General features: G+C 47.0%; 2 protein-coding genes across 2 annotated transcripts in view; one reads left to right on the forward strand and one right to left on the reverse strand.

Moving 5' to 3' along the window:
• Window positions 1–18,504, reverse strand: part of USP35 (ubiquitin specific peptidase 35) — a 58,101-nt gene that overhangs the window by 37,231 nt on the left and 2,366 nt on the right. The window lies entirely within an intron of this gene.
• Window positions 65–16,048, forward strand: KCTD21 (potassium channel tetramerization domain containing 21). The gene is made up of 2 exons (XM_090030694.1): window positions 65–114; window positions 8,938–16,048. The coding sequence occupies exon 2, from the start codon at window positions 8,968–8,970 to the stop codon at window positions 9,748–9,750; it is 783 nt and encodes a 260-aa protein (XP_089886820.1). The 5' UTR covers window positions 65–114; window positions 8,938–8,967; the 3' UTR covers window positions 9,751–16,048.

Raw genomic sequence — 18,504 nt, forward strand, 5'->3', positions numbered from 1 at the left:
GCCCGGGGGAACTACAAGTCCCAGGGGCGGCCGCGGCCGCGCTCCCGCTCCGCCTCCTGCCGGGCTGCTGCCCCGGGCTCGGTTCCAGCGCCGGGAGAGGGGTCGGCGGAGCAGGTGGGTGCGGAGGGCGGCGGTGGGGGTAGCCCATGTACCCTGGCTGGAGGGGCATCTTCAGCCCATTCTACAGACGGGAAGACTGAGGCACAGGGTGGTCAAGGGGGGTATCTTCCCGAGGTCCATCCTACAGACGGGGAGACTGAGGCACAGACTGGTCAGGCAGGGTATCTTCCCCAGGCCCATCCTATAGAAGGGGAGACTGAGGCACAGAGTGGTCAAGGGGGGCATCTTCCTCAGGCCCGTCTACAGAAAGGAAAAATGAGCCACAGAGTATTTGGAGGGTTGGGGGGTGGGGGTGAAGCATCTTCCTCAGCCCATTCTGCAGAAAGGGAAACTGAGGCAGAGAGGTCCAGGCACGTGCCTCAGGTCAGCTGCCAAGAGAGGCCGGAGCCACGATTTCCCATGGCTGAAGGGCTGGGCAGTGCCGGGGCTGGGTGGGCGAGGTGCCTGTGGCTCAAGGGAACTGCAAGTGCGCCGGTTTGTGCTGATGTTTCAGGGCTTTGGGGTCCCCGCTGTCACCCCCAGTCCCTGACTGGCCTGTACGGGCTGCGCAGCGAGCGTGCTGCCCCTTCCTGCTGTGGGAAGGAGAAAGGGAGCGGTCCCTTAGTATATGCGGTGGGTTTAATTTGGCAAGTGGCTGCTGCTTCCTTAAGGGTTTGATTCTCTGGTGAAGGCCTTGCCAGCCTGTCTGCACGCCCTCCCCAGCCTGCACAGCCCTCTGCTTGCATTCGGGACACGCAGGCAATCCGGTTGCCCTTTAGCCTGTCTACTGAGCTCCAGTTCTCAGCAAGAATTGCCGGTGCTGTTTCCTGGACAGACTGCAGCCTCTGGGAGATGATGCTTTAAAGCAGTGGGTTTTTTACGCACGCCTTTTTGGCACGGATAGAGCCGCTGTTCCCAGTGGTACAGAGTAGGATTGAGGAGTGGGGCCAAAGGAATCCGGGCCGTCATGAAACGATTGCTCCCCTCGTTCATGTTGCTTTGAGGTCTCTCTGGCAATGGAGTCCCTCCAGGCCTGCCTGGAGAGAGAGCTTTCCAAGATGAAATCCTGGAATTACCCACATTTCCCCCCAGCGTATTACCCCGTGATACAACAGAAAACAGATTGATGGCAGCCCTCCCATTGAGTTAGGACAGGGAGGGTGGCGATATCCCTCTTCAGACCTGCTGAGAGATTGCAACCGCCCATCCCCGCAAACTGAGATCACATCATGTTGCTATACTCATGCATTGAGTCAGAAAAGAGGCAAGCCTTTCTGGCCTTGAGAATCCCACTTTTATAATGTCAAACCTACCCCTAGAGGCACTCCCAGTTTTAACCAAGCAGTTAACCACCAGGCCTCCTGTCTTTCACATTGTCTCGGTGGAAATATTTTTCTTCCTGCCCTGCAGCACTACCAGGAGAGAATGTGGGATTTCCACAATGAACTTAATCAAGATAAGCACATACAAATACATAGTAAAGCCCACGCTCCAGAACTGAGACAGCAACGAGTGGGTGGCCCAACCACCGATACCTGCCAGTCCTGTTAAGCTATTCTCTGCAGATTGTGTTTTAACTCCTTTTTTATATCTTCCTGCTGCCCTAAAACCTAGATGTCACTGCTGGTTTGGTAGTGGTTAGGCAAGGGGTGAGCTAAGTCTCAGGTATGTTCATTTTGTTTCTCCCCACCTCCCTTTGTGGTTACTCCGTTTTGTCAACCCATTGCAGCTTTTCTCACTGTAAGCTGTCCAGGGCTGCCTTTTAGATTATTCTTTACTTCCCCTGATCTCTCACTGGAGCCTCTAGTATTAATAATATGGTCCTGAAGGACTAGGAATGAAATATGTTCAAAGACAGCGATAGCTGAAGTAGGGAAACAGGCTGGTGCTATTTGGTATGACCAGATCTCGGCTTCAAAGCAGACGGACATTGTTCATGGTATTTTGTAGGTACTGGAATTTTTCGTTGAATCTGAACTGGACTATTGCACAGTCTTAATTGTGACTTAGTCTCAGACCTCTGGCAGCAAGCGACATGTTAATGAATGCTAAAGCAAAATGAAGCCTGTAAGAGTCAAGTCAAGTCAGTCCCAAGGTCACTGTGGCCACTGGGGCACCTTAGATGCTGTTACAACCTTCCTCCACCCTATCCCGTGTTTAGCTAGGTTTGTGCACTCTCGCAATTGAAGCCCCAAGTCCTAAATATTGGTTCCCCAGCTCTTCTTTTTCTCTTTCCCTCCTCTGTGCCCTGCATTATGGTGTTGGCAAGTGTGTCCAAAGCATTGCAGCTTCCTTCGTTGCACAGCCTCCAACAATGGCTCATAGGTTCCAATTTCTTGACTGATTTGCTGCCTGACAGACTCATTGGCTCGGTGCTCAGTGTACGAGACTGAGCACATTTTGGAGCAAGTGAGTAATACATGAGAAAAGTGAGAAACCTTGGGCACGTCATCCAAATCAGAAGCATAATGTAGGGGGAGGTGCCTTTGGACAACCAGAAAGGCTGGCATATTTCACCTGGATGTACTCAAGAGAAAGAAACCCTTTTCCAGCACTTCGAATAACCAAGCTTACTTGTCAATCCATATTTAATGTCTTTAGCTGCCAGTGAACAGGTGCACAGAATTTTTTCCACAGTTGCCTGTTAAACGGAAACAGCTCATCCCCTGCTAGTGGAGAAATATTTTCTATAATAGATTTCCTGGCTTGTCTTTTGTCCCAACTTTACTAAAATTACCCAAGCAACTGGGATTCCCCTAGTTCCCTTGGCGTTATTCCAAAGGCAAATAGATCTGTTCTTCCCGATGCGTAGCATAAATGTTTCATGCCTTACTTTCAGTTTATTGCCACTAGTAACTCTACATTGCAGCACCCTAAATAATTAATCTCCCTGTTTGTTGTACATAGGCTTAGCAAACCATCTGGAACCACCTTGGTCTTCTCTTAACCAAGCTGCACATCTTTAATTCTCTTTTCAGTGTAATCTGATCTCTTTCTCATTTTGCTGTGCTGGGTTTAATTCCTTTTGCCCCAAATGAAACACCATGTAATCAGCCTGTTTCTATTTATTCTGTGGTATCCAAGCAGCCCAAAGTGTCATTGGTCACTTTTTCCTGCCATACCACCTTGCAAATTAATGTTCAGTTTTATGTCTCTCATAGGATCCAGGGAAACCTTTCAAATTTCTACCTCCCAGCAAATGCCTGTGTTGGGGACTGTTTGTCCCTAGCCATGCTGCTTTACACTGTCAAATCAAAACCTCACTTGACTTCCTAATCTGATTAATTTCTTTTCACAACAAATTTCTGCCCTCATTGAGATTTACAACTCCTCTTAAGCTATTATCATTCCCCACATCATCAATGGGGCTGTTAAAAAGGACCATCAACATATGAAGGCATGCAGCTAGACACCTCTTCCCAACTGTCTGTTTCAAAGTGGATTGATTGAAATCATAGTGATCCAAATCACCAGTGTGAATCAAGATGTACATCAGCAAGAAAATTTTATTTTAATAACTATTCTAATGTTGTTTTGCAGTTGTCCTTTCTGCATGAAATTCTGTTTCCCTTTGCACACCTACATGACAGTTTTCCAGCTGCTTAGGTGGTGCTTTGGGCACTCATGGACAAGTTGAGATTTGTGCACCTGCCACAGGTTAGAGTTGTCTTCTTTTGGGGCAATATGCCTTGTATTTGTGTGGTTTAGGAATAGGTTAGACAAGAACTTGGATGGGATGGTTTGGTTGGGGGTGATCCTGCCTCGAACAGGGGGCTCTACTAAATGACCTCCAGAGGTCCCTTCCAGCCCTACTTTTCTATGATTTGATGAGTCTGTTATCCCTGCCTGTTGCACATAGACTGAGCATGTACAGAACATGATGCACTAGCTGGTCAGTCAGTGAAGTGGGGGATATGCACTGAGTTTTGGTTACCTTTGGCTGCCAGACAATGAGATCTGTGAAGATGAAAAATGCTTTCAGTAACTCGATTACTCAAAGTCAGGGGCAGGCAAAATACAGCCTGCAGGCTGGATCCAACCTGCCAGGTGATTGCATCCAGCTCGTGGGGCCTCTCCATAAGCCAAAAAAGTGATCATGGGCCCTGGCCCTTGGCAATGGCAATGAAAGCCATTGCCTCCATGCAGGTACGGCTCCAGCTGTTAAATGCCCAACCCTCATCTCAGCCTGGCTTCACCTCCCACCAGCCCCAAGAGAGGGGGTCCCGGAGACAAGAAGCTTCTGCCTGGCAGGGGCTTTTGCTTAGTGACCTCATGGCTGTTCCCCAGCCATCGCTCCCTGGGAGTGTGGAAATTCAGGTAAGGGCCCCACTGGGCTGGGGACCAGGGACTCCCGTTTGGGGAAAGTGGGCCAGGAGCATGGGGAGCCAGGCTGGCCTACCACACTGCCACCATGTGTAGCCAAGGGCTTGGGCAGAAGTGCAGGAGCTGCACAGGATGGAGCTTGGTGGGGCTGGCCCTGCATCCTGCCACCATGTGCTACCAGGGACTTGGGTAGGAGTGCTATGGGGCCAGGCCAGGCCGGCCCCACGTGCTGCTGCTCCATACGGCCAGGGACGTGGATGGGAGGGTGGAGTGCTGCACGTTATGGATCCAGGTGGGGCTGGCCCTGTACACTGCCACCACATATGGCCAGGGACTTAGATGCGGAGCTGCATGCCACGGGACTGGGTCAGGCTGGTCCTGCACACTGCTGCTGTGTGCTGTTGAGGACTCAGGCGGGAGCACGGGAGCTGCATGCTGTGGGGTGGGGTAGGGCTGGCTTCATATGTTGGTACCACATGCAGGGACCTATATGCTCCAGGGACTCCAAGGACACCCCCCTGCAACACCCTGCCACCCCCCACACTGTACACTCACATGCCCGACCACCCACCATACCCACACACACATCCATTCCCTCCCACACTTACAGTCTAAGTAACTTGGGTCATTGCATGTAAATTCCCCTGTACAAGCCACAACTGCCTGTAGAACAAGAGGGGGAAAAAATCTGCAATCTTTATCCATTTGGGGGGCAACTGAGAGAGAGCAGATTTAGGCTAGATATCAGGAAAAACTTCTTCACAGTAATGGTGGCCAAAAATTGGAATGGGCTTTCAAGGGAGGGGGTGCTCTTTCCCACCTTGGGGGTCTTTAAGAGCAGACTTGGTAGGCATCTGGCCAGAGTCATCTGACCCCAGCACCCTTTCCTGCCCAGGCAGGTGGTTGGACTCAATGATCTGTTGAGGTCCCTTCCAACCCTAACATCTATGAATCTACGAATTGTCACCTTTACAGTCTTCAGAAGGCTGTAAAATACATATAGCATCTGGAAGACAGAAGTAAAATATTTACGTGCAGAACAAATACATCTCAAGGTACATTTATGCTGTAGTGTAGCATAGAAATACCTGGGCTCATTTTAAATGAGCTGGCTTTAGAAGCTAGCAAACAGAACAGCCTAACCACAGGAACACAGAGCTCAGCCTGGGCCAAGACCCACCTGAGAAGTAAGTTATATTTGTGCTCTGCAATGTAGCCAGTAACCATGGGCTTGGAAGGGACCTTCTTCAGAGTTGAGCATATTTAGTCTCTGTAGTCCATATCTCTTCCCTACTGAAACTGGCAATAAAAGGGCCAGTTAGGGATAGGGTTTTTTTTGTGTCCATCAGAGCCGATGGACAGAAACTCTCTTGCCCTTCTCACTTAGAAGAAGGATGCAACAGGCTACAATCTGACCTAGACAGGTTACAGGGGTGGGCGGACAAGAATAGGATGGGTTTCAACACAGACAAGTGCAAGGTGATGCACCTCGGGAGGAACAACCGGCACCATACCTACAGGTTGGGGAACTCCCCTCTTGTCAGCACGGAGGCGGAAAGGGATCTGGGAGTGATCATTGACTCCAAGATGAACATGGGCCGGCAGTGTGGAGAGGCAGTAAGGAAGGCCAACTGCACCTTGGCATGCATCCACAGCTGCATCTCGAGCAGGTCCAAGGAGGTGATCCTCCCCCTCTATGCGGCACTGGTCAGGCCGCAGCTGGAGTACTGCGTCCAGTTCTGGGCACCGCACTTCAAGAGGGATGTCGACGGCATTGAGAGGGTCCAGAGGAGGCCACTCGTATGATCAGGGGACAACAGGGCAGGCCCTATGAGGACAGGCTGCGGGACCTGAACCTGTTCAGCCTCCACAAGAGAAGGCTGAGGGGGGATCTTGTGGCCTGTTATAAACTAGTCAGAGGGGATCAGCAGGCATTGGGGAAGTCACTGTTTCCCCGAGCACCGCCAGGAGTGACCAGGAATAACGGTCACAAGCTGGCAGGAGGTAGGTTTAGGTTAGATATCAGAAGGCGCTACTTCACGGTCAGGGCGGCTAGGGTCTGGAACCAACTTCCAAGAGAAGTGGTGCAGGCTCCTACCCTGGGGGTGTTTAAGAGGAGGTTAGATGAACATCTTACTGGGGTCGTTTGACCCCAGTACTCTTTCCTGCCATGGCAGGGGGTCGGACTAGATGATCTGCTCAGGTCCCTTCCGACCCTACAAACTATGAAACTATGAAATTTATCCAAAGATACCAAAGAGGTATTAGGCTAAAACCTGGGGTGGATGGAAAGCAATGACTGAGGGGTAAAGGGCTATAAAAGCTATTACTGAACCATCCAGGGGCCCTTTACATTATAACTGTGGACAGTCATGCCGAAGTAAAAGGTTGTAGCCCATAAATTGAACAAAACCCATCATGTTTTCCCCTTTAGCAACTGCATGGACCAGCAAAGAGCATAAGAGAGCCACAAACATATTGATCACATGCAACAAACGGGCCCCTTCTCTCTGTGCGGTGGGATACAGGGAATCTCTCTTTGTTGATCAGTCCAAGTAACAAAATCCAGTGGCGGCTGATCATATGGACATTGATGTTCATTCATAACATGTTTTTTTACATCCCAATCATAAGCCCTTAGGGAAAAACATATGTCAGTTGATTGAATGGTAGAACCAGGCCAGGCCAGCTCTGTGTGTTGATCTGTTTTATTCATCTTCTCAGTCTCTATGAGCAGTGCAATGTGCTGACTCTTCAGAGGAGACTAGGGTAATGTTCGAAAAAAACAGTTTTATCCCATACCTGTTTTTTCCCAGGACTTGCCTTTTTAGGGTTAATAACAGGAATGTCTTCAGGTGCTCTTAGGTTTGTAGGGTGTGTGCGAGTGAGAGAGAGAGATTCCAATGCCCTTATTACTCAACAGAAAAATATATGCAGGTTGTCCTTCAGCTGTAGATATGCATAGGCATCTAATCTGGCACTCCAGAGATCTAGGATATACACAAGCAGATCTGATCCCCTACAACTGTTGCTGTGCAATGGCATCGATGTTACAGGCTACTCTTCTTCTTGTGTCTCCATCATAAACTAGATGTTTTTCCAGAATCTTGCACAAGCGATGGCCGTTTCTGTTGCTGCAGTGAAGTCCTTCTTCCTACAGGTCTCGCCAAGGAGTCAGCAAAACAAGCAGGTTCTCTATGGTCTGCACTTCACCGCACTCAGATGTATTCATGTCAGTAGAGTAGCCCCATTTGATCATGTTTTGATCTTCCAGTTTGTGTGCACTTGCAGTTCAGGCATTGCTGCATTGACCAGTCTGTATCAGCCCCTCTGGGAAAGTTCTCCTGGGGTTTCAGCTTCATTTCAGGGCACCTGGTTGCACCTAATCTTTCCTTCCATAACCTCAGTTATGCCCTGCCAGCTGTCATGTCCAAGAGTGCAATAGTGGTCCCACAATTCTCTCTCACTTTAAGCCATTTGATTACATTTGGTTGCTACAGATGAGTGGAATGGGAATATGGGGAGGAATATTATTTTTGGCTGCGGCAATAGCTGGTAAAGAGAACTGGTTTCTCTACTGGGCTCTTCCGCTATTTTTCTCTGTGACCTTGGAGCAGTTGCTTAGGTCAATCTTTTAAGTGTGTCTGTTGATGAGAGGACTAAATTTGGGATACTTGGGACCTTTTTTGGAAATGCTCTGTATCTGGTGTTGCCAATTGAAGTTGCGGGTGCTTAGGGGATAGCCAAAATCAAGTACACCGTGTCTTGCGTTAGGCACTCAGGATCTGAAAACTTCTCTCATATTTAATTTTCTCCACTGTGAAATGAGTATTATACTATAGCCTGTCTCTCTCTAGGATGTGGTGAACCTCAGATGTCCTTTGATGAAAGACACACCAAGCACCATTACTGTTTGTTAGTAGTTAGCAGAGAATTGATATTACAGACTGTAACACGATTATGTCCTCCCTACCTGTGGGAATGTGACTACCGGTCCAATAATGGGGGCATGATGGCCCTGTTTGCTCTGTAACTAGTCACTGAAATGCCTGCACTTCAGTTTATTCTGAAGGGAGCCATTTGGCAGCCATCTATGGAACGACCACACTTACTGCAGCAAGAACTACTTTGTGCCCCGTAAGCAGACGCTGATGGTCTATGTGGGTTTTCTGCTGATTGTAAAAGATTCCTTTTAAGTGTGTTTGAAAGACGTGAAGAGCAGGGTAGGGGAGCCATTGATTGGGCTGAGCTCAGCACGCTGCTAAGAAAAAGAACATGAGACTGAGCAAAAGATATTCAGGCTAAGGGCCAGATTCTCAGCTGGTCTAAGTTGTGTCTCAGCTGACTGCTGCTTTGAATTACATCAACTGAGGACTGATTTCTGTTATGGTTTCTACTTCTGTTTCTGGTTTTCATTATAATAACTGCAGTATGTCTATTTGATAAATTAAAGTTTTTCACCCAAAGCGATAAACTAGAACACCTAAATGTGTGGTATTGGATTTTTTTTTCTAGGGTTATTTCCAGCACTGCAACTCTTCCATCATGTCTGACCCAATAACACTCAATGTTGGAGGAAAACTCTATACCACTTCCCTTTCCACACTGACTAGCTTTCCAGACTCCATGCTGGGAGCCATGTTTAGTGGGAAGATGCCGACCAAGAAGGATAGTCAAGGCAACTGCTTCATTGACAGGGATGGCAAAGTCTTCCGTTACATCCTGAACTTCTTGAGAACATCCCACTTGGACCTCCCAGACGACTTCCAGGAGATGGGCTTGCTTCGGCGGGAGGCAGACTTTTACCAGATCCAGCCGCTGATTGAGGCTTTGCAGGAGAAGGAGGTGGAGCTGTCCAAAGCTGAGAAGAATGCCATGCTCAACATCACCCTGGATCAGAGGACACAAACGGTTCATTTCACCGTGCGAGAAGCTCCCCAGATCTACAGCCTGTCATCCTCCAACATGGAAGTGTTCAATGCCCACATCTTTAGCACGTCGTGTCTGTTCCTGAAGCTCCTTGGCTCCAAACTTTACTACTGCTTCAACGGCAATCTCTCTTCGATATCCAGCTACCTGCAAGACTCCAATCACTTGACCCTGGATTGGGTGGCAACTGTAGAAGGTCTTCCAGAAGAGGAATACACTAGACAGAACTTAAAGAGACTTTGGGTGGTGCCGGTTAATAAGCAAATTAATAGTTTCCAGGTATTTATTGAAGAGGTGCTAAAAATAGCTCTGAGCGATGGCTTTTGTGTGGATTCCTCCCACCCGCATGCCTCAGATTTCATGAATAATAAGATTATTCGATTAATTCGGTACAAGTAGAAAGGGCCCATTATTATGTTAACACCACAGAGGTAATTCAACACAGGTGAAGTGTTTCCTTATAAGAACCACTTCAGGACACAGCCTAATATAAAACTATGCTAATCTGGATTAAGAATCGCTAACTGGGAGTTGATTTTTCCTTTAATATACTTACCATCATGACCTTTCAGAATGTCCATGTTTTGGATGAAAGGGATGTCATCTGGTGGCTTGAATCAAGGACTGGGTATTGAGAAGTCCTTGTTTCTGTTTCTGCCTCCTCTAACTCGCTGTGTAATTGTGGTCAGGTCACAATCTTTCTCTTCCTCAGTTTTCCCACCGGAAAACAAGGATAACAGTACTCAGCCTATCTTGTAAGGAAGCTGTGAGGCTTCAATACTCAGTGTTTGCAAACCACTCTGAAACCATCCGGTGCAATGGCACTATAGAGCTGCAGGCTAACACTGGCTTGATGTTGCACTGCCTTGCATGTGGTGTCATCTTTGCAGGATAGAGATTTCTGATCTCGTCCTCCCTCCCTTGCCCTCTCCACACACCCCCTACACAGGTGTATGTGGCCATGCAAAGCATGAAGAGCAGAATCGGGTCCGCTGTGCTTACACCAAAGACTTCTTTTCCCCGCAGGGCTGGCTAATTTTCTTTCCCCTGCCATGAACGTTCAGCCCTATTCTTCTGCCAGGGAAACTGTGAGAGATTTGTATCACAAGTAACAATGGATGCCATGGGAAGAGGAATAATGGGATCCAAGAACTGAGGAGAATGTGGGTTTTGTTTGAAGTGGCTGTAGCTACTCTTAAACCAGCTGCTTCCAGCCTTTTCACAGCAACCCTATTTCCAGGTTAATGACTCCTCTTCCAGTCAGCTTGTGCACTCAGTTCTGGGTGGAGCTCGATAGACACAGTAGAGTTTCCTTACCCCACTATGAGTGCCCATTTGTGGCGGTGACCCCTTTGCTTGAGAAAAGCAGCAAGGATTCAGAATAGCAGAAGTCTTAACTGCATTAAAGGTGAATAGATATAGTCGCTCCTGTCATGCCATCTGTGGAGAAGACACTTTATTTCGGCAGGAATTAAGAAGATGGAGAGCGGCAGCCCCCAAAACATTCTAAATATGCTTGAGCCACTTCTACCTGTGCAGTATTGCCAACCCTCATGATTTTTGGCGTTGTTCTTAAATTAAAGTCTGTGCTTCGGGGATGTGAAAACTTAGCTCTTTTATATTTATATATAAATACATATAAAAGTGCTAAGTTTTTTTCACATTCTCAAAGTACAGACTTTAAAAACAACACCCAAAATCTTGAGATTTGGCAATACTGCCTGTGCCTCATCAGTTCTGTCTGGGTCCACTTGCTTGGTGGAGACATGTAGTATATTAAAAAGGGTTGTGCTAAACATGGGTTGCCTTTTGGAATAGATCTGGTCCTTTCTAGAAGGATCTACATTCAATTTTTCTAGTTACTTTTCTTCCATAAAGACCCAATTCTCCCTCAGTCCTGCACTTTGGACCACATGCTACCAAGCCAGAACACAAACATTTTGGGCTTCCTTGGCTCCGAGGTAAATGACTGCACAAGATGCAGGGCAGTGAAGAGCTATGGCTGAAAACAGCCAAATGCTGTTGCTGAAGGCCTTGTTCACATTATGGCAGGCAAGGTTGTTTGGGCAAATGTGATCTCTTTTATTAGACCAACTAACTAACTGGAAAAATTGTTCTTTGGAAGCTTTTGGGCACAAACACCTTTCTTCAGGCATAGGGAGAGTCTGCTGGTGTTTTGTGTTCTCCTTGTTCACACTATAACTTTTCATGCAATTTGCAATCAGCTGGTAGTTCCCCAAGGTGGTAGCTCATATCTGTTGCCCTTGCAAGCATGCAAGTCTGGCAGTGGGCTCTCAGATCAGGTTTTAACTCAAGTATTGCTTGTACTAGTAAACTCTAGAAAATCTCCCATTGTCTGTCATGAGAAAAAAAGATGCTCTGGTCCAGCGGGCACCCCATAACCAGGTTTCATGCTTGGTACTCATTTCCTCCAAATGTTTTTTTTTTTAAAACAGGCCTGTGCTTTCCTGTCAAGCCAAGTCTCATCCCAGTCCTAAAAGATCATGATGTAGTACTGAAACATTGAAGTCCCCAGCAGAACGTTGTGGAGGAGCTGTGTCTGGTTGCTGTTATTAAAACCACAGAGATCCATAAAACTCTTGCTGTCTTCTCTGCATTTACTGTAGAGATTACAAACCAGGCAAGGTCTCCTGTGTCACTGCTAACAACCAGATGTTGCAGCAAGTGCTGCTTGTGACTTCATATGTATTACAGCCTGTTTTGAATCAGCAGTGAACCGACACCCCAGTACGATACAGCTGGCACCATGCTGCTAGAGGTTCTGTCTTTTGCACGGATGTAAAACAGAGGCCCTGACCCAGCCATTAAAAATCACTTGGCAGCTTTCACAACATTAAGAGGATTTTAATCTGCATGTTTTGGCCTGAGTCCAAACTCGAGTAATTGAGTCCTTCCAATTTAAAAGTTATCTTGCAGTTTCAGCTGGATTGGGAAGTGTTTTTCACTCCTGATACTAAACTGTAGTAGAGTATTGCTATCTATGTACAGTTAAACAGCAGCCACGTTCCACTTCAAAGGGTGGTTGGTACATGCCAGTGAGGAAGCAAGGCAGTTTTTGTGTGAATCTAGTTCATAGGATTAGTTTGTATATAAGCTGGACATTAATGCGTGTTAGATTATTTGGATAATGTCACATCATGTGCCTTAAAACAAATAAGCGGACAAGGTTACCAGATTCCAAGCTAGCTCTGGTGAAGTCTGGCCTGACATGTCCTCAGTTCTGTTTCATCAAAAGAAATCAACATTGTCAACATTTAAATAAGCCTATTTAAATGTGTAGCAGTGAGAAGGCAGGCACCAGGAACACTGCTGTATAGATGAACACCAGCCACGGGAGCTGGAAAAGGTGGTAGCTGTACACCTCAACCTCCATCACAGGTCAGCACTGCAGAGCATTAGATGACAAGCAGGTGCCTTTGCATCATTCAGATGGTATAAATGGTACTAATGACACTACAGCTGTTAATATTCCTCCATCTATTTAGAGACTATGTAGACAGTGAAAAGGAGCTTCCTTTGCAGTGTTTCTCGAAATAAGCAGCAAAGAGAATGAATAGCTGTAAAAGAGAACTCCACCTCCTCTAAGAGGAGAGGGATAGGCCTGTGATAAGCAGGGATCCTGGTTTTCCCAATTTAAAACAATCCCCAATTTTTGGTTTTAAAAAAATTACCCCCAAATCCACATTTTTCTGTGATTTAAGTGAAACGTCACTAATATATTTTCGATATATATATTAGTGGTTCAAGTATTGCTTGCACTAGTAAATTGCACTACATATATATTTGATATATATTAGTGGTTCATTTTAATTACGGAAAAATGTGGATTTGGGTTTACTTTTTTTTTTTTTAACTGAAAATTGGGGATTTTTTTAAATCAAAGAAAACCAGGATCCCTGATGATAAGGCTGATGAAAAAGCATTAACCTGTAGCCAGCTCTTCAAAGAGTGGAAGACTGGAGTCTGATCTTTGATGCAATTTTTCTCTGTGGCCTTGGACAAGTCACACAGCCCCTCTGCCATTATGATTTCCCCTATAAAGCAGAAAGGGAAATGTTAGGGGCCTCCTCAACCTCCTCAGTGAGTTACAAAGCTTAATTAATTAGTGCTTGCAAAACCCATGGATTTAGGAATTCTAAGTATTAACCTCTTTAAATGGTAGGATCTAGCAGTGAGAGTTGTCTACGGGGAAAATCGCTTTCTTGTCAAAGCTGCACTTAAAGAGGATCAAAATGAGCTGGTAAGGCTAGAAACTTAGGATGGAAATGAGATGAGACCAGTATTGGTCTAGTAAAGAAAGGCCTTGTTCATACATATCCCTCTTTGATTATCCTGGTACAGTTAATACCAGAAAGCTTGTATCTGCCATTCACACTGATATAACTTGTAACTGTAACTCCTGTTCTCTTATTTAGGGGAATAGGTTATAACAATATAAAGCAACTATATATCAGAACTGTATCCACTTTGCTTTTTACTAATTTACATCATTCGTGAATACCGGATCCTTCACTGAAACAGTGAAATTCATCCAGAAAACCTGAGCCTGACCCCTCATTGCTGTGAACCTAATTTCCCTGGCCTATATGCAAAGTGGATGTAAAACACTATTCACTTGTGATGGAAGAGCTTGCCACAGCCCTGGCTTAGAGAATCACATGCCTCAGTTCTGTTCTTGAATCCCCTGCTGACTCACCGTGAATAGGTCCGGGTGCTAATACCATGCTCCAGAGCAATGTCCTCATGCTCGCTGGTTGGTTGCAAGCAGGCTGCTCCTGAACCAGCAGCATAGTCACACGCATGGAGTACTTTGAGCAAGCTAATTAGCATTGCCGAGGGACAGTGTCAGCTTGTTGCCACGCTTGTTAGCTCAAACTGTGCACTAGGCAGACATAGCTAGCTTGCTTCTGGTTTAGGAAGTGGCCCACCACTGAAACAGCACACCATGCCTGAGGTGGCTACTCTAAAGTGAGGCAAGTTACACGCAGATATAATCTGTGCATCACAGGCTTCCTCCATCTGCAGTGTGGGGATAAGTCATACTTACTTATCACAGTAAAGTGTCGAGAGACCCCACAAAGGGAGACTGTTAGGACAGAAAAGCACCAGAGTCAGACTAGACAGTAAATAGGGTGTGATCTAATGACAGTGCTGTTGCTAAACGGGTGTACATTCAGTCCAGAGGGATCTTCTGCATGCAAAAGGTTATTATACAGCAGCTTATTACAGCCTAGAAAAGACCACTCTTCAAGTTCTGCATATGCCACTGGGATCATTAAACTGACAGGTAGATGCAGTTCTGAGATGATTAAATGAAATGGGAGATCATGGGAAAGTAGGGTCAGAAGGGACCTCAAGAGGTCATCTGGTCCAGCCCTCTGCTCAAGGAAGGTTTGTCCCTGACCAAACAGTCCCAGCCCAGCGCCTGTCCAACCTGCCCTTGAAAATCTCCGGGAATGGAAATGATACATGAAGAGTTGCTGAGGGAATTTAATTTGTATAACTGGGGGGATTCATGGGTGTTAGCAGAAGGTAAGAGTGGGGGTTGCTACTGCCTGTAGCAGATAGTAGTGAAATGAGCAGGCGCGGTATCAAGTTAGAGGTGAAGTACGAATGTGAGGACTTGTCTTAAGGAGGAAGAGGGATAATCGGCCTGGATGTGTGCAGAAGTAGCTTAGAGACAATGCTAGGAGAACTGATAAAGTTGAGGAAGATTCTGCTATGGATGAGGGGTCTGACACCTGATTTGTGATGGTAATTTCATGACATTATGACTTGTGCTGGTAATTTGACAGTAGCCAGAGAGCAATGCCAGATTTGCACATGAATGTGTATCAAATATACGCAGAGTGCCAGCTGCTTGTACTCCTCTGCCTTGATAAGTGAACAGGAACTGCTGCTTGTTTGAGTTCAACAGCAATAAGCACCTGTGGTTAATCAGATTTATTCTCATGCTACCAGAAAGATGGCCATGTATTAGGTTTAAAGAGGGTGAAAGGTTTTACCTTTGGCCTATGCTGTAAGGACTCTGCTACTAACAATGCTTTGTAAACTAAACCCGGGATCTTTTCATGCACTGATGCTTCCCAGACAAAGGAGAAGCTATGAAAGTGACTGTTGCTTTTACAGATTCCATTAGACTTAAGTGTAGAAAATGCTACTTGTTCGTTTTAAAACATATAACTCTCCTAATACAGCAGGCCAAATGCAGAGCCACCCACAAAAATGGCCAAACGCCTACAGTGCAAAAGCAGTGTTCATATGTAGCCCTTTCCAGCCAAAGTCCTCTGAATTATTCTAGACAGGACTCTACCTACCATACCAAGAGTGCATATGAGCATAAACATGCAGACTATACCTTACAGGGAAGGCCTCTAATGTGGAGAGTATGAGGAGTGAGTGGCCCACCTCCCTGTATATTCTGGAGAAAACCAAGAGCCACGGATGGAAAATATTCCCTCCTTATTTTCTTACTGCTGACTGTAGGATTTTCTATTTGGTCACAATTTGGTTCTGCATTTGCCGTGATAACTGTATGTTTGACTTGATAAAACACTGTCTTAAGTTTCCTCTACCCTTTACACAAGTCTTGTAGGACTTACTTTTGGTTTCCTACCATTTTGTCTTCTACTGTATCTCTTCCAAACAACGCAATTAAAGCGTGCTTTAAAAACAAGGTAATAATATATGATGACTGATGCACTAAACACTGTGCTGGCCATCGGTTTGTTTGCTGAACAGAATGCAATGTTGTTTTCTGCAATGGTAGCTTGTTTCTCTCTAGAACTTTATAAAATACATGATCGCAGCACTGACATCCGGAATTCACTATTGCCGAGAGCTACACCAGGAACTGCAGATCCCTACCAAGAACAGCATGCGTACCCATTCAGAGCATTGTGCCTGAGGGTGAACTACCAGCCACCTTAAACAATAACCAGGCCACGTTCGCTGCATTGGTCCATTTAAGTTTAGACCAATTATTATTTGAACAGCTTAGTTCTTTAGTGGAGACTTCTATAAAGATGCAACGTTACAGCTGTTCAACTTAAGCCTCTTCATAGTTCCAGAGTTTGAACAAGGAGCCGCATGATGTTAATGGGGAGCTGTTGCCTTACAGGGAAAAAAGCAGTTATAATTATGAATTGTATTAATGCAGCACCCACAGGCTGTTTCCAAAACATGTAATAAGACAAGGTCCTTGCTGCAAAGTTGCTCACAAGGCAGCACGCAAAGTATCACCCACCTAAGCAAGTCTTGGCATAAGCATCAGCAGTTCCTCAGGTAATGATCTTGAATCTGCAATACCTCTACAAATACTTCACAGCTACACATGGCAGCCCTTGGCCCTTAGTGGCCCTTATTGGAAATCAGGTCCAGCTGGAGCTGAACTGGTGCAGCATATTCCAGAGCAGTTTCTTCAGGATGAGAGGAAACCACAAAGCCAGTGCAGCTGCATCCAGCTCTTCTCTGTAGTGCCCTGCTTTGACTTAGCTAAAAGGGAGGCACACACCCAATGGCAGGGTGGGGCCATCACCAGGGAGGACTATACTGTGGTTGCTTGGGGATGCAGGGGGGTGGTCAGGGAGGCCAAAGCAGAGATGGGACTGGGACTAGCTTCCCAGATCAAGGACAACAAAAGGTCCTTTTTTAAATACATAGGGGGCAAAAAGAAGGTTCCAGGTAACGTGGGGCCCCTGCAAGACACACTAGGAAATTTGGCCGTCACACCAGATGACAAAGCTAACCTATTTAAGGATTTCTTTGCCTCCATTTTCCTGAGCAGGGACCAGAACAGCCACCTCCCCCACCCTGGGCCCCCTTCAGGCCCCAGGGAAGGTGCACCTAGGCCAAGGGTTAGCGAGGAACTAGTCAGGGAACTTCTGGAGGGACTTAGATGTATTCAAATCAGCTGGTCCAGACGATCTCCATCCCAGGGTGCTGAGGGAATTAGCTGAGGTCATTGTGGGACCCCTGGCATGACTGTATGAGCACTCGTGGTGCCAGAGGACTGAAAGAGGGCCAATGTGGTTCCCATCTTCAAAAAGGGGAGGAAGGAAGACCTGGGAAACTATAGCCCAGTTAGTCTTACCTCGATCCTGGGCAAGCTTTTTGAGAGAATTATTCTGTCGCATGTCCACAAAGGGCCAGCAGGGGAGATTATGCTTAGGGGCAACCAACACGGGTTCATTAGGGGCAGGTCCTGTCAGACCAACCTGGCGGCCTTCTATGACCAGGACACAAAATCCTTAGATGCAGGGGTAGCAGTGGACATAGCCTTTCTGGACTTTCGGAAGACCTTCGACACTGTCTCTCACACCGTTCTCATCAAGAAACTGGGGACCATGGTGTCAACACCTACACAGTCAAATGGGTCGCCAACTGGCGGGAGGGTCGCACCCAGAGTGGTGGTGGACGAGTCATTTTCGACCTGGAGGGATGCGGGCAGTAGGGTTCCCCAGGGTTCGGCCTTCGGGCCCGCACTGTTCAACATCTTCATCAGTGACTTGCATGAGTGGGTAAAAAGCACCGTTCAAATCTGCTGGTGACACTAAGATGTGGGGGGATGCAGCCACGTTAGAAGGAAGGAATAGGCTACAATTGGACCTAGACAGGTTACAGGGGTGGGCAGATGAAAGTAGGATGGCATTCAACACTGACAAGTGCAAGGTGCCGCACCTGGGGAGGAACAACCAGCACCATACCTACAGGCTGGGAACTCCCTTCTCATCAGGGCACAGGCAGAAAAGGATCTTGGAGTCATCACTGATGCCAGGATGAACATGGGCCGGCAGTGTGGGGATGCAGTCAGGAAGGCCAACCACACCTTGTCATGCATCCACAGATGCATCTCGAGCAGGTCCAAAGAGGTGATCTTCCCCCTCTATGCGGCACTGGTCAGGCCGCAGCTGGAGTACTGCATCCACTTCTGGGCACTGCACTTCAGGAGGGATGTGGACAACATGGAGAGGGTCCAGAGGAGGCCACTCGCATGATCGGGGGCAGGAGCCACAAGAGAAGGCTGAGGGGGTGGGATCTAGTGGCCTATTACAAACTAGTCAGGGGGGATCAGCAGGCATTGGGGGAGTCCCTGTTCCCCCGAGCACCACCAGGAGTGACTAGGAATAACAG

The sequence above is a fragment of the Crocodylus siamensis genome, chromosome 1, assembly GCF_052110815.1.
Source record: "Crocodylus siamensis isolate JL-2025a chromosome 1, ASM5211081v1, whole genome shotgun sequence".
Classification (NCBI taxonomy): Eukaryota; Metazoa; Chordata; order Crocodylia; family Crocodylidae; genus Crocodylus; species Crocodylus siamensis.